General features: G+C 39.6%; 2 protein-coding genes across 9 annotated transcripts in view; one reads left to right on the plus strand and one right to left on the minus strand.

Annotated features, from left to right (window-relative positions):
• LOC139624182 (guanine nucleotide-binding protein G(q) subunit alpha) overlaps positions 1 to 16264 on the minus strand; it is a 20826-nt gene continuing 4562 nt past the window's right edge. Inside the window, exons 2-7 of the mRNA XM_071483083.1 lie at positions 10500 to 10684; positions 7695 to 7849; positions 7363 to 7491; positions 6321 to 6450; positions 5298 to 5451; positions 1 to 4415 (exon numbers count right to left, since the gene is read on the minus strand). Of these exons, the coding sequence (XP_071339184.1) occupies positions 4225 to 4415; positions 5298 to 5451; positions 6321 to 6450; positions 7363 to 7491; positions 7695 to 7849; positions 10500 to 10684 (944 nt within the window). The 3' untranslated portion in view covers positions 1 to 4224. The remainder of the gene's footprint in view (positions 4416 to 5297; positions 5452 to 6320; positions 6451 to 7362; positions 7492 to 7694; positions 7850 to 10499; positions 10685 to 16264) is intronic.
• Positions 16040 to 16264, plus strand: part of wdr31 (WD repeat domain 31) — a 13857-nt gene continuing 13632 nt past the window's right edge. For 3 of the 8 annotated variants that reach the window (XM_071483073.1, XM_071483077.1, XM_071483070.1), the window contains exon 1: positions 16040 to 16139. The gene's annotated coding sequence lies outside the window, so the exon portion shown is untranslated. The remainder of the gene's footprint in view (positions 16140 to 16264) is intronic. The other 5 variants (XM_071483072.1, XM_071483076.1, XM_071483071.1 and 2 more) reach the window with 2 other exon arrangements.

The raw sequence follows: 16264 nt of genomic DNA on the forward strand, positions 1-16264 counted from the left end.
TACTTTTGAAAAGAAACATGTTGCTTCATTCAGAAACATGTTGAAGGAGTGCGATTTTTTATGGATACATGAGACATTTTACACAATTATGATTGGAGATCATCATAATAACACTATTTCAAAATGAGTCATTAAACATCATATCATCAGGATCTGGAGGCAAAGAAACCTGAAAGTAGGCGCGCTGAAAGCACTCAGATGATGTGTCTGAGACTTGAGTAAAAGAGCAGTTTATGGAGTAGATTTCTGCAGTTCCTCAATATACTGTATATAACACTGCACTGCTCTCAGAGCTTTCCAACAATGTGTCAGCAAGTCAACACCAGCTGGAGTCTGTGCTCTCTTAAAGGGAAATCCAGCTCCAGTGTAACTCACATGTGCTCTCTAAGAGTTATGATGTCAACGCCAACAAATTACTCGCAAAGCCTGGAAACAGTCCATTGTGGCTCATATTCATCAGACAAATCCGAATGTAATTTGCTTTTTTGCCAGTGCAGTATAGTTTGAATAATATTAGATTCAATTTAATTTTCATTTACTTCAGTTACTTTTAGAGGCTCACAAACATGGATGGACAGTCTCTGCTCAGTGGGTTGGATACAGTATTTAAACAAGGATTTTCCTTTTACAGTGTAAATAAACACTTTACAACAGCAGGGAGACAAGTTACTAATTACTGCAAGTCTACAACAAGTGGTCATCAACACTGATAAGTTGAAACTATAGTCCAGCTTCAAAACATCTCCTCTGGCAACAAGCAGAAGCACTGTTTCAACGTCCAGTAAAAATGTGACTTGTTGGCCCCCTGTTTTTCCTATTAGACCCTGCTGTTGAGAAGTGGTTATTATAACATCTTCATTTACTCCAAGTACACTGTCAACTTGACTGGAAATGAACTTGTTCAAGTGGTTGTTGCCTGCCAAAATCAACCATCCTTGTTAGCAAGTAGACCAGCCAGCTGAAATATCTGAAAACAGCAGGACCTCAGAGTGAGGGCTGGTTATCTGCCAAAGCGGCTGGTAGATGCCAAACTGTAGCCAAATACGGTAAAACCCACTCCATGGGTGGCTGGCGGTAGTTTTTTTGAGTCCAGATTGTGACACTTTGCGAGCACATTCTCCACATCCTGTCGTGCAGGAGCAACTGTTGCTTAATCGTAGTCAGGCAGATCAATGCATTATAATGCACTGTGGTGTGGTATGGATTTTAAGACATGAATCTGATGTGACAATATTATGAAATCAATAGGAAGTGTGTTTTGATTACAGTTCAGTTATGATGTGCTTATAATGTCCTGTAATGATGTCATATTAGCTACATGAGCTACACTTCAAAGCTGTTCCCAGGGCGTCTTCTAGCACAGAATAACAGAGAGACCACCGAGCCAAAACCAAACAATCCTCCAGCTGCACAATGGGACATTATTGGCTGCACTAGCTTCACTTCTGCTAAAAACACAGGTGCCTTGCATGGGACTTCAGAGGCACAGCTTATTCAATAAGGCAATATGTACATGTGAACTGTTATGTATTTTCTCCTATGTTGTCACTTCATAAATAAATTCTAAAATAATACTGTACATTCTAATGAACTGGCAATCAAGATGGAAATGAAGTAAAAAAGAAATTTTAAAAAAAGCACCTGTAAATGTTCCATCCTAATTAGGCCAAATGGATGAGTCATTTTTTGCATGTTTGCGTCCACTGGTCAGTCACTGACTCTGACAGACTCTACAATACCCAGTTTCTATCAGGGTGGAGGTTCATTTGAGGGGGTGAAAGGGGTGATGGCGTTCCCATCTATTAGCACAAATAATCCGATCATAACGTCTGAACTTCCTTAACAAGATTTTAACACAAATCTGAGGCAAAGCAGCACTTTACCTGCCTCCCACCTTTTAGATAAAACAACTTGCCTTCAAAGGTGGTTGGCGGTGGGGTGGGGAAGCTAATCAATAGGTATTGAGCAGCTGTGTGATGAAATTAAATATAAAAGTAAAAGAATGAATGAGTCGTGATTACACCTAGATGACAAGTGCTCCGTTCCTGAAGCCAGGTAAGAACTAAGCTATTACAATTAGCCCTGTAAATTGGATTCAGTCTGCAGTTTTTCATATAAAAGTCAATTTAACAAAGCGGCTACTGTTAACTACTGGCATACCAATTGAACTGTTGTTGGATAATAATATTCCTCGTTATGTAGTTCTGAAGCTGAACAATGTTTCTTTGCTGAGAAATAAAACTGGCAAAACACAAAATTTACATTCTCTTCTTAAAAAAAAAAGGAAACAAAAACAAACATGTAAATAACATATTTTTTCTTCCAAAAATGAATTATCCATTAGACATACAATACAATTACATAGATACATATTTCCAATACCGCACATTCAATCTGCCAAAAAAGTAATGATTACAAAGCCAACAAAGATGCTGCCATATATATAGAGAGATGTATGTACAATGATTATAGCATTCATAATTGCACTATGCCTCAATAAATGTAAATTACAGGCTTATGTTCTAGGGAACTGTTACAAAAAAAAAAAATACTCAAAGTAACTTCGGAATGAGGAACTGTAAGTGAGAGGGGCCAATCAGAAACAAGAAGGGCTTACTTTGGTACAAACTGAATATCAACACTCTGCCCTTTTACATAGAAATTACCCAAAGTTATTCTCCACTGCTACCGAACCACAACAGTCAAGACAGCTGGGCTCTGATTGGACATATATAAGGACGCAGCTAAAATGTGACTGGACAGTCTGCAGGTCACAAGGGGACGGAGGGGAGGGGGGGGGGGGGGAGGGGGGGGGGGGGGGGGGGGGGGGTTGTAGCCTTGTGCGAGGTTGTGGTTTGACAGTTGAGCGCGCTAAGTGGCTGCCTCCTCTTTAACAAAGCAGCCTTGTGGGGGGGGTGGGGGGGGGGGTGGAGGGGCTGGGTGAAGAATACCTTTAACTTTGTTGAATACTTCAGAAACTGCAAGAATCAGTTGGTTGATCAATACCTCAGTCAGTTAAGTCAGTCAGTTTGCTCCATCTGCGTTCATTAGCCCTGCTCTCAACACTTTTCATTCCATTAAAGTAGTAAACAGCGCACAGTGGAGCCTGGTGCTCGAGTTGTTTTGGCATTGGCAATAAATATATATATTACCATAATAAAAAGCGTTAATGTGGCACATTGGAACATAATCGTTTAACAACATTGTCTGATAAATTATTACTTCCTCAGCTTCTTTTCAGTCTGTGTAGAGCGACTGCTGCCTTCATGAGTCATCATGACATGACAGAGCAGAGGTCGCTCAAAGCTTAGAAAGCATTTTTTAAAGCCAATTTCTCTCACGCTGCTCAACCTCATGGTTACATCGATGATGGAGAGGTGTCACGTGACTGTTGCTCAACACACAACTTGGGCTATTTCTCCAAAACGGTGCCACATGCTTCCATGGTCACACATGCCCTACTCATCAGATGGTACCAAAGTCAATGCTGTGTAGTAACAATAATAGTAATAATAATAATAATAATAATAATAATAATAATAACGATGAAGTTAATCAATATCAAATCAATATGAAATAATTTAAAAATCACAGTTTATGCCAACTCATCAAGAGACTTGCCAATCAGTCCTTTGAAGGAAAAAGGAAGCTGTTAATTAGAGATCTGTTACATCATTTCCTGTTGGGTAAACAGGTAAACGCCCACGACAAAGCTTCAGAATGAACTGACAGGTAAGGAGGGAGGGTTAAAAAAAAAAAAAAAAGGAATGAAAACCTTTTTTTTGTTTATAAAAAGGCAGGAGGGAGGGAGCACATTGCATTCATTCCAGTTCTGATGTATCAGACTGGCAGACAAAACAAGCCCCCACACCTCCAGTGCACAAAGCAGTTTCTTTCTTTGTCAAAAACAAAACAAAAAACAGAACTTCACAATGCGCAAAGCCTAAAAATGAGGATTGTTGCTGTACATATTCAACAGCAAACCCCTCCCCCACCCTCCCTATATTTCATCAACTCCTTAAATAGCAAGAGAACATTTACTTTGCTCACCTCTTGGGGACCAAGAGATCAACAAATGGCAAATAAATTAGTATTATGCAACCATTAGATTTTTTTTTTTCTCTCTGATTTTTTTTTTTCATGTGTGTGTATATGATCTATCTTTTCACAGATTGCGTCAGTCAGTGTGTGATGAGGGCCTCCAGCGGGCAGCCCTGCTCCGCCCTACACCAGGTTGTACTCCTTTAGGTTGAGCTGCAGGATGGTGTCTTTGACGGCCGCGAAGACAAAACGGATGTTCTCTGTGTCAGTGGCACAGGTGAAGTGAGAGTAGATGATCTTATCACTGTCTGGATTCAGGTCCACAAACATCTTGAGGATAAACTCTCGCCCTGCTTGGGCATCCCTCTGCGGACCTGGAGAGGGGAAAATTATGCACGGTCAATACACCCTCCGTGCATGAGCTGCTTTTTCATTGGCTTTGTCTTGAGCAGCATGATCACAGGAAACGATCGTGATGCTTATCGATCATTCAAAATAAAAGATGATGTCTGGTGCCTACCTTTTTACTTCTAACCATTTTTTTATAGATATTTAGATACTTTTTATCCTTGCAGCAATGCAATGCAAACATCTATAAAACACACTTTATTTAGGAGCTGTCCTGATTTGCAAACTGTTTGCAAATTCAGCACTCAGTCAACAAAATGAAATTACTTTAACACAATCATAGGAAACATGCAACATTATATTTGCTTGGATTTGATAGACTATTTTTTTGATCATTTATTTTCAAATATTTTTGTTTGTGTATTTTGTATTCTTGAAAGGTTCACAGTCTGACGCTGACTGTTTTTCAACTGTCAAACAATAGAAATCTGTTTCAATAAACAAATGTGTTTGAGAAACGGACAGCATGTTAGACACTACATCAAACTATTCAAAATGTTATAACAATTGTTACATTTTAGTAGAAATTCACTGTTGTGGCTTAAATAAATGACTTACACACTTCCAATTAACCAGAAGTCACTGGTTTTAGATTTCACATTAAAAACTTTCAATTTTTACAGCCAATAACTGACTTAATCTTTACTTTTGAGATTTTTGAGTATGGAAAATAAAATTTACCATGGTCACAAAAACTCAAAACCAAAATGCATGTTGTTATCACAGGTGGGCACGTAGTGAGTATTGGTATTCTTTTTGCAGCTTCCCAGAGAGATTTGTGCTTGTCTGTAAACTCACAGCTAAAAATATCTGGCTTCTGGTTTGGACGCCACGCTCCTGATACTCACCATCATACTCTGGGAAGTAGTCAACCAGATGAGAGTACATGATCTTCTCCTCCAACAGGTCCTTCTTGTTGAGGAACAGAATGACTGAGGAGTTTTGGAACCAGGGGTACGTGATTATTGTCCTAAACAGAGCTTTACTCTCCTCCATCCGGTTCTACAGCGACAGAGAGAGAGAGAGAGAGAGAGAGAGAGAGAGAGAGAGAGAGAGAGAGAGAGAGAGAGAGAGAGAGAGAGTGTGTGTGTGTGTGTGTGTGTGAGAGAGAGAGAGAGAGAGAGAGAGAAGGGAGGGGAGGTAAAGTGAGGAGAAAGACATAAAGAGAGAGGGAGAGAGAGCAGAGAAAGAGGGAGAGAGTTAATCACTTAATTAAAACACAGTCTTTCATACTCATTAAGTACAGATTTTAATAAACGTTTTACCGCACCAGAGGGAGAGCAGTAAAGATGAGAGAGGGGCGGCCATGTCGCCTTTGACGGTTTAATTCCTCCCTTGCACTTGATTTCAGTGTTTAATTGAACAAAACAACCATTCTGAAAGCAAGCTTTAGATATCACCTCATCGCCTGTGCTGCAGTGTGAAACAGAATATCTCCTGTATTTTATAAAAAACAAACAAAAAAAAAAAACTAAAAAAAATTGCAGAATACAGAGGACGTGCTGGTGGTCAGTCTTCTATTTCTTCAACAAGTAAGAAAGGAAAACACAGACTCAAAACTAGACTGACGGACATATGAACACACACCTGCTCATTACTACACTTTAACAAACCGACACACATGCTATATCCTCTCAAGAAGGAGATGTGGCTCGAGGCGGTATTCAAAACAGCTGGCTGATCATTTACAAATGCTTTACAAAGGAACAAGAGGTGGAGCACTTTCAGGCAGGAGGGGAATCTGATTTCCATTGTTCTAAATAAGGAGTAGCTCTTCATCCTCGGAGCCAACTCTTCTTCCACACCACGGTTTACACATGCTTTGCAAAAGAAAGTTGATCAAATTGTGTGCAAATGCATCAGTCAATCACCTCATTGTCTGACTCCACCAGAACTTGGTCGTACTCGCTGAGAGCTACTAGGAACATGATGGATGTGACGTTCTCAAAGCAGTGGATCCACTTCCTCCTCTCTGACCTCTGACCGCCGACATCCACCATCCTGTCATGGCAGGAGCATCCAGGAGAGAGAAAACAGTCACTATAAGCATTAACAATGTTTTCAAATCAGTTTGCATCTCTTCTTCCCCAAGTGATATGCGCATCTTGAGGGACCAAATGTGAATCCAACATGACGCGACTGCTGATCACCTGGATGCCACTTAAAAGATATTCTGATATCCAGTTGATCACATGCAGAATATTACCACCATGGGCTCAAGTACAAGTACCTCTATCACAATCCCACAGAAGGGGAATCTGCTGCAAAACGAAGAATCAAAAGTGAAACAGCATGTTCAGTGTGGTGCAATGCTTTGATGAGGCTGTGTCAGTGAAGAAGTTGTAAAGTTAACATGATGTGTGTAAAAAATAAAAATACCAGTTTCGTGAGTAAAAGCAGAAATGCCACACTGTAAAGCTATTCCATTAAGTATCAGGCACTGCTTTCAAAATGTTACTCTTGGAAAGTTTAAACCTTAACAAAGGACCATATTTTATTTATCTTCTATTGGCTTACTGTGCTTTTTGAGTATTAAATATTCATCCACAATGTAACTTGTAAAATACCATCAGATAAATGTAGGTGAGTTAGCAATACAAGGTGTACCTTTTTAAAAATTACTTGAGTAAAATATTCACTGTGTCTCCCAAAATGAGATATTCAGTTAATGTGACTATATCTTAAAATTGTGGCAGAGTAAACAAACATCATTCTTCATCTTCTTCTTCTTCTTCTTCTTCTGCTTCTTCTTATTCTTCTTACATAAATTGCTATCAGGGCTAAATCAAAGCACTTTCTTTTATCATGTCACTGGACATTTTCTGTGCTCTTACTGATTTCCAGATCTGGACAGGCTGGTGTCTACAATGGTGCTTTTTTATTTTCAGATCCCGAATAAATATCTGATCTCACCTGAATATGACACTCTGCAGGTCAAACGGGTATTCGATGATGCCCGTGGTTGGGACTCGAACCCTCAACACATCCTGCTGGGTGGGAAGATAGGATGATTCGGCGATCCGGTCCAACGCGTTCAGGTAACTACAGAGGGAGAGAATTTAAATTATCTAGGTTGTCTGTTTGTCATCAGAGAATGCAAAAAAATTGTAGTTGTCCCTCGTCTGGTACCTTATACAAAAATTCTTGTATTTTGCTTTTCACCCCATTTATAAAGGTTGTAAATGTTTAAGTTTAAGAGCGACGTTGGCATCTGTATCCACTGTGTTGTTTTTCATTCTACTCACTATTTAGTGGAGTCTGAGAGCTGGTATTCCCTCCTCCGATCATAACACTCCTGGATGCCCGGGTCGTTCCATAAGCTCTTGATTGCATCTACGTAAGGATTCTCGAACATGGTGACTTTTTCTACGTCTACCTCTCTCACAATGTTGGCGTTGCCCTGGTGGAAAAACATGACGAGAAAAAGTGCTGTGGTTTACTGAGACTCACAACTTTACTCAGCTGCACCAAATTCTGCATCCTAATTATCGCTGGTTTATTTTTCTCTCACACACACATATTCTACATCCAGAAAATTCTTTGCACCCCCAGGCTCAGCATGGACCTAATATCTGAAGCTCAAATCCCACTGGGCCTATTAAAGGGGAAAGTTCTGCTGCTCCAGATTCCCATTAAAACTCTCCTGTGTCCCACCACAAGAGAATGTGCTGTGTGCCTGAATGTTGACACAGTTTCACATACCGCACTGACATTTTTTATTATTAGGATTAATACTTCGTGCTAGCATCGTGTACATACTTAACAGACATGATTTCGTCTTTATGGTTCTCACACTTAGCTATGTTATGTCTACAGTCTAGCCAAATGGTTTTGTTAAGCAACTGACTCTTTTTTGCCAGATTTGTGGGGATGTGGAACATCTCAATGTATTTTAAATTTGTGATAAATTAGATTTTCAAAAATGTGAAGCTATTTTTTTTAATAGCATGAGGGTTTGTTATACATGACAGCCATTATCTATCGAATCACTATCTAACCCTTACCCATCAGTCTGTCATAAACTACACGGGACACTTGTAGAGTCACACCGACTGCTAGAACTGTACTGTATGACCCCATGGCTGTGGAAATGGCTGACTAAAGTCAACATGTAACCATGGCAAAACAAGCCTAACCAATGTGGTCCAAGGTCTCTACAGACCTTAAAGCCCAACACCACAAATGACAAAATATTGTTCCTATTTTCAGTGCAGATCATGTCGAGGCTGCATGACCTGCATTGGAATGAGACGTTTGGAGATATAATTATATGGTCTGAACATGATTTAGACATGAAGACAAAGGACAGGATGTGATGGATGGGGTTTGGAGACAGGAGATTTTATGTAAAAGGAAATTTGATCTTATTCAAAACTGTGCTGTTAAGAATGACAAAAGTCATTCAAATGTCAAAAATGAGATATAAAAAAGATTTAAAAAAATAAGCAGATATCCAGTATAAGGTAGATAAACCCCAATGACGTGTTTTAATGGGTGGGCTTGATAAGCCAGCTGGCCTGTGATAGTGGTATTCACTGTAAATGCCCAGAAAGACAGTGTAAACATGATAGACAGGTTTCATTTTCACTTCACTTTGACTTCTTTGTTAAAAGGTAAATACTTCCCATTTTAGCCTTATGTATATGAGAGCACAGGAATGTTAGTCAGAAAGCATTCAGTACTTCTGTAGTAGTTCAGTATGCTTTCACTGTCACACATAAGTTATGACATACACATATCTTACACATAACAAATCCTTTTGTTGTTTTTCTGTACTTCAGTGCTTGCATAGGGCAACACAAGTATTCCTCTACTGCTCTACTGTGTATTGAATGTCTCATACAAAACCTTTACTGGCAAACACACTAACCCCACACCAGCCAATTTTCAGACAGTGAAAGTGCAGTTATCATGAAGTAGGAACGACAGTGACATGTAGGGATAACAAAAAAAAACCTTACATGACAATCTGTATTTCTTGTTTTTAAATTTTGATTCTTTGGATTGGAGTTGCATTATTTCTTTCTCAGCATATAAAGGGATATAGTTGGTTTCTCTTTGTATTTAAAGTGGGTAAAAAGATGGTGAACTTGCTGGGCTGAAACAGCATATTCGGTTTCATTCTTCATGAGCACGGACTCATTGGACAGGAAGTGAAAGCAAGCAGGGAAAAGGATCCACCACAACAGCAGAGACTCAGGGGGCACCTAACCAAGTTAAATCCAAGTTATTGTGCCATTTTACATGCCACAGTTTACACAAAGTGTCATCTAAGGCACACCTGGTAGACAATTTGATCACTGTATTGATTGATCATCACATTGCTGCATTGCTCTATCAATAAATCACTCATTAGGTCTTAATTCTAACATCTGAAGATTATGATTTTGTCACACTCAAATCCACTACATAGTTTATCACCCATGGCTCCCCAAAACCAGTGAAAAATTGTCTGACTGGACTGTGGCCAGGCAGGCTGTCAGCTGAAATGGTCTGATTTTTTTTTTTTATAAAAAGCATTGCTGAGGTGATACACTCCTATGCACCAATTCCTTTCATTTGTCACTCTCACAGGGAACAAAATGTGAGTAAGAGGTTACTGTAACATCTCCCAAAGCTATGACTACAAAGGTAACTCATGCAAATGAAAAAGGAGGGGAAAAATGCTTGGCTGAAGTGATAGTTACGGAAAGTGAGGTCAAATGTGGGTGAGTAGTATAGGGCAGGTCTCTTTTGCGTATTTGCATATGTATATTTGTGTGTATACACACACATGGATTTGAGTGCGCTGAAACACACAGGCAAACACAAATACACACAAAGTGTGGTGGAGTCCTGTGCTTTAAGGACACAGGAAGTGCCAAAAAGGACAGGAAACGATTATGGATGGCTGTTCCAAATAAGATAGACAGCACTCTAAAAATATACAAGCACGCCGTGACCACTTTGCAGTGTCTCTCTCATTTTCTCAAACTATTTGTCACCCCTCACAACAGTTGTCATTGCAGTTGGGGAATTTGAAGTGGCTTGAGTGAAAGGATGTCATTTACCTTGTTGTGCTCATATTTGTAGGGGATCTTGAGCGTCTCCATGGCTCGGATCATGGCCTGCATGGCTGTGAAGATGTTCTGGTAGACCAGTTTGGTGAAACCCCTTTTGTCCTCGTCAGAGTAACCGGCACCATGGATAATCCTCATCTGTTTGATGAATGTGCTCTTCCCACTCTCCCCAGTGCCTGAGAAAGTAGACAGGGAAAGGGGACAAATGAGCAGTGTTTATTTATTTTGTGGGTTTGTGCAGGGTTTCATTTAACCAGACAACCCATTTAATCTCCTGTGTCAGCAGCCACACTCCTTAAATGGACATTTTGTCATTCATGACTTTCCTTGACCTCTATGGGCAATAAAGACCTGCAACAACATAACAAAAGTCTCACAATAAAAAGTACAATAAAAGTGAGGAGTTAATCAGAGTTGAGCAACTAGACAAACAGCCATAAATACCTTCTGGTATTGCAGGTATTCAATGCTCAAAAAACAGAATGCAGTCTTTAGTATTTGTCAGTGGTGGCTCTTCTTTCTTCTATATAACCAGTTAGAGTTGTTGGGGATCAGTCGTGCATTAGGGTGGACATGTCAGTGACACCATCATATTCTGATTCTGAAGAAAGGCATTAACATATTCGCAAACAGCAGACATGGAGCAACATTAGCATTCATTCCAAGTCATGTCTCTGGTCTCCTGATGAACAAAGTCCAATAGTCACTGTTCGTTTAACTCTGTATACACTAGCTAGCCACCAATTTCTTCTACCATTTGGTGCTGAGTGAAGAGGTTCATTAAACCCCTTTCAGAGATGAATGCCTTTACCTTAACCGGACAACAGTTTAACAAGTTGGTCTCACGTCTGAATAAGAACCCAGGTCATTTTTACGTTAAAGTCACAACAGTAATCTTTCTGGGCCGGACAGAAATGTTGCACCAGCACGGAGGTCTTTCCATAAATGTGCTGTCATGGCTGAATGAAGAGAAACATGAAGGCAAAAGTCACCTATGTCTGAGGGCTTATGAGTTGGAGGCCAGAAAACCAAAACAATGTTGCTAAATGAGCTAAAAGTCTCCACAGAGCTGAAAGAATCTGCAGAGTTGGGTGATAATTCTCTGTGGGTTTGTCACCATAAACAACCCTTTTCACATTACACATAGTCATTTGGTCCATTGTTAATGTAGACAGACAGATTTATTACACAGTGGACCATAGTATTGTAGATTTTCTAAAAACTTTAAAAAATGTAGAGGTGTATGAGGAGGTGTCCCGAGCAAAGAAAACTGAATCACATCCCATCTTTGAAAAAACATGTGCACACAGACAGTATATACTCACTCACTCATGCACTCGTGCACTCTGGCACACACATAATAATATATGCTGGCTACTTTCCTCTCAGCCTGTTTGCTTGGTCTGGTGACAGACCAAGAACAACATCTCTCTCCTCTCAGTGGTGACAGGAACTATTTGGGTGTGAAGAGCTGGGGGTGTAGTTTCTCTTTGGTTCACTGAGAATCTTGGCCGACCAACTGAACAGTTTAACTTTACCTCACTGCTAACTCCTCAGTAAGTTTGGCAGGAAGAAGTGTATCTGTGCGTTTTGCATGTCAGTGCCCAGGAGATGTGCTGCATTCCAGTGTAAGTGTCTGGTATAAGAGCCTGGATGTGCAACACTCTTCTGCACTGCATAAAATAAACTCTATTTTGGCCAAATTAGCCTCTCTACTGTGGGTCCATAACACAGACTGGACACTTTACAAACCAAAGCCACAGACTAAACTGGTGCTGAAATACTACAACCTCTGTAGAAACAGCTTTCCTATTGTAGGGTTGCCAATTTAGAAGGCTGAAATATGCAGGGAAGGCACTTGGGAAATTATTTTGTTATAGAGCAAAAGCAATGAGGAAATGCTGACATACACTGTGCACAGAAGCATCAGAATATATGTAGTCTTATAAAAGAGTTTATTTTCATTCACGTGTACACCAACTCCCACAAACCCATGGCTGGGTGTTGTTGCCTTCTCAAATTTGATTTTCAACTGCTTGTCAGAGCTACATGCATACGCTACACAAACACTGTTGTGTTGCCCTTAAGTACACTTTGAAATGTTCACATTGTTGCACCAGTGGCTGGGTTGGACCACCTGCTTAACACAAATACACTCTGCCCACCTATAATTAACTATTGCATTAACCTCCATGACAAGTAGTAGTTGTTGCAAACCACACACAGTGTTGCACAAGAGTTAATACCTTGTAGCATCCATCCTAAAAATAGACACATTCTGTTTTTTTAAACAGGCAAAGTGGAGCAGTGAGTAATCGCAAAAACTTAAAATGAACTGTGCCAGTAGGTTTTGTATTTGTACAGGCACAAAGGATCTGGGTTGCTCCTGTGTGGCATAATCCTGATCCCTTCATGGCTGTTCAAACACACAGAGAACAGGAGTGAGCCTGAAGTCCTCTGTATAGGCAGGGAGGGAATATGAAGCAACAAAACAAAAACAAAACAAAACAAGCCATAGATAGAGAGACTTTTAGTTAAAAGGTATGACCTGATAAGTTAGGGCTGAGGCGCTGCAGTTAAGTTTTATGTTACAAAATTGGAATGCAATGAATTTCAAGATAGCTGAGTCTACTTTTTAAGGTTGAATGTGTGGAGTAAATGTTTCCTCTGGGGATCCACCCATTCAAACATTAGATGGTTGTACAGCTATATGTATAATAAGATAATGTGCTCTTAAAATATTGCAGACAGCATTTTTTTTTTTTTTTCAAAATACATCAGGAACAGGTGACCACATCTGGGTCCTAATGGATTTACTCTACCAAGAGACACTGGAAAAGACAGTGAGACTGCGAGTGTGCTAGGTATGAGTGTGTGCTGGCCATTAGAGGCTGCTGAGTCATTTTTCAAACCCATGCAGTGACCCTGGATTAACCCGTTTGAGGTTGGTGTGACTGTGTGACATCACATACGATGTGAGAACATCTGATCCAGCTTCCTCTCTGAAAGCCAAGCCTCAGGACTCGTAGTCAGACTCAAAAGAAAAGAAAACAGGCTGCTACGTGTCTGTGTTTGGTGCTTTCATTTACTCGTGTGATACTCTGGACATTCGAAACTTGACTGTGAGCTGCCAAATATTCACACCATACTTTTTCACAAACACAAAGTGGTGAAGCCAACAATAAGTACATATCACAGTCATTAAAAGGATTGTCTGAATTTGATAGCTTTCTCCATTAAAACGGCTGTTGTTCACAGGACTCCAGACAAGTCTTGGAAGTTGTGTGTTTTCACAGTCCCTAAGTGCACCTCGGCATTGGTGTCAGCTTTGCACAGAGACGCCTGCAGCTGACTTTTTAAACCACATTTAAAAAAGGATGCAAAAAAAATATATGCTTAAAGCACCACAAGACTGAGCCAACACAAAGAGCCGAGGGGGGGAGGCAAAGCACCATATTCATTTACCATATTGCAATGTCTGTCTGATGACAACCTGTAGTACCAGTAACATTGGTTTGTAGCTGGTTTAGTGCTTCTTACCAACATTTAACAGGGGTCAGACACTGCTTGGTTCTGATTTTAAAAGAAGAACTACAGGATTGTTATGGAGTCTATTTTGTAGGTATCGGCGGGAACCTCAAGCAAACCTCAATTTGACCATGATTGTGAGTTTTTGCATAAAGTTTGAATTATGTGATGAAATAAAGAAAGTTCTTCTCTCTCACTGTGATGTTGAATCCAAAGTGTAAATACAGTAGTAGCACTTAACTGAAGTGAATGGTGACTCTTTCTGAGTGATTCTACAACATACAAGTTCAGGTGTGAACCTGTATGGAACTACAGTTGCAGATTGAGGATTGACCTGGGCTAAACAATCTCAATGGAATAATATGTAGAATGAAATTGAACCTGGTGTTTTATTGAGCAGCTGAAACAGTTGAAGGATCTGTGGAGCTGCTTTCGTTTTTCAAGTCTGTCCTGTGGATGTCATTTCTATTTAGTGTTAATGGCAGACAGTCTTGTGTCAAAACCTGGAAATCTGTAGGCAAGACAAAAGGCAGAGTCGTGAATTCAATAAAAATACTGCTGTGCAACCATGTACCTTTACGACATCATTCTGACGTTCACTAACAGTATTCACAGTGTGAATATCTACAAGTTTGTGTAGGTTCTTTAAGTTTAAGACGACCAGCTGCACCACTGTAAGAGGTGAAAAACTTTTAAGTTAAACGTTTTCTCCCTAATTCTGCACTTTCTGTTGCTGCACTGTTATCTTTGCTCTATTCATACAAGAATCTGATCACATCTTCAGTGGTTCATCTAACAATTACAACCATGCGTTCGTTCAAAGTCGCAGTGGACTTTGTCCCGTCGTAACCTTGACAAAGTTCCCACAGTTCACATTTGTCTGATAAAAGCAGTTGACAGTGACTCCGTTGATCAGCACTTTTGCAAATGTTTCCGTCGGATGAGACGCAAAGTTCGAACGCAGTTTAGAAGATATTCTCAATGACTATAGAGGTAGTTCCATAGTTTGAGTTCTAACATTTTGTGAGAACAAACAGTCGTGTTTTATTTTCATCCCGTATGTGTATATGTATGTGTAAGTATGTAAAGGGGGACAGACGTCATAAACTAGGTCCAATCATCTCTTGAGGATTGGAGCTGGCCTGTGCCACTTTTCTAATTGAACAATATGAAATTAATTTGGCATATTGGGACAAGGCTGATAATTATTCCTGTTAAACCCTTGTGAGACACCTCATTACTAAACAAACAGAAGTCAAATGTATGCAATACATGTAGAAAGTCAAAAACAAGCATGCAATGTTATATCTCGCTCTCAATTTAACTTCATCCTACAAGGGTCAAATCTCGGGCACCAACTACTGATTATTTCAGTTTGATTAATCTGCCCATTATCTACTAGATTAATCAATTAATCACTGTGACTATAAAATGTCAAAACATTTTGACAAATTTACATCAAAATTTTTCAGACCCCAAAATGAAAATACCTAGAGGGCAGATAAATCATTTTACATTTGGACAAGGGTCAGAAATATGTAGCTAATGTCATAAATCAAAACCATGAGAAAAAAATAAATGTGATATAAGAGATCAATTTTACCAAGTATCCTGACTATCTAACGCAAACCAATTCAGTTTCCTATTCCTGTTTCTCAAGAACACCGATTCACCATTTCTTTCCAGATCTCTCCAGACCTAATGTCATGCTTTAAGAGGAGATGTCTATTTTGCTCAAAAGAGACAAGAGAGTAGCCTGGGTCTTGTGGTATTCATAATTTTTTTTCAACCAAAATTTAACATGATTCCCTTTATCAAAAACAACAAAAAACAAAAACATCTTGCTAACCTAAATCTTACAGCTTTATTTATTCTTGTTTTATTGTTCCTAAATCAATCAGATCTGTAGACATTTTTCACCACAGATATTTTGACTTTTCAAGCACAGCTGGAACTGATGAAGTCAACGACTGTTAACAGTGTCGTTAGTTACACCTGTGTTTGAAAAGTCAAGATGTCTGATGTGGAAACAAAAAAAACAAAAATAAGTTTCACGCCACATTTTTCCTCCTGGTCACATGCAGCAGTTTGGGAAACGCTGAGGTATGTTATTTCAAAAAACTGTATTGTTGTTGTTATATAATTTTGGCAAAAAGCTGCAAGATATCTGAAGTTGATGATGAGGTTGCTGCAGAGTGAGGTGCGAGCTGCTGTAATGGAGAATGGCA

The sequence above is a fragment of the Trachinotus anak genome, unplaced genomic scaffold (assembly GCF_046630095.1).
Source record: "Trachinotus anak isolate AG129_WGS33_773 ecotype Australia unplaced genomic scaffold, CSIRO_AGI_Tana_v1 ptg000008l, whole genome shotgun sequence".
NCBI classification, from domain to species: Eukaryota; Metazoa; Chordata; class Actinopteri; order Carangiformes; family Carangidae; genus Trachinotus; species Trachinotus anak.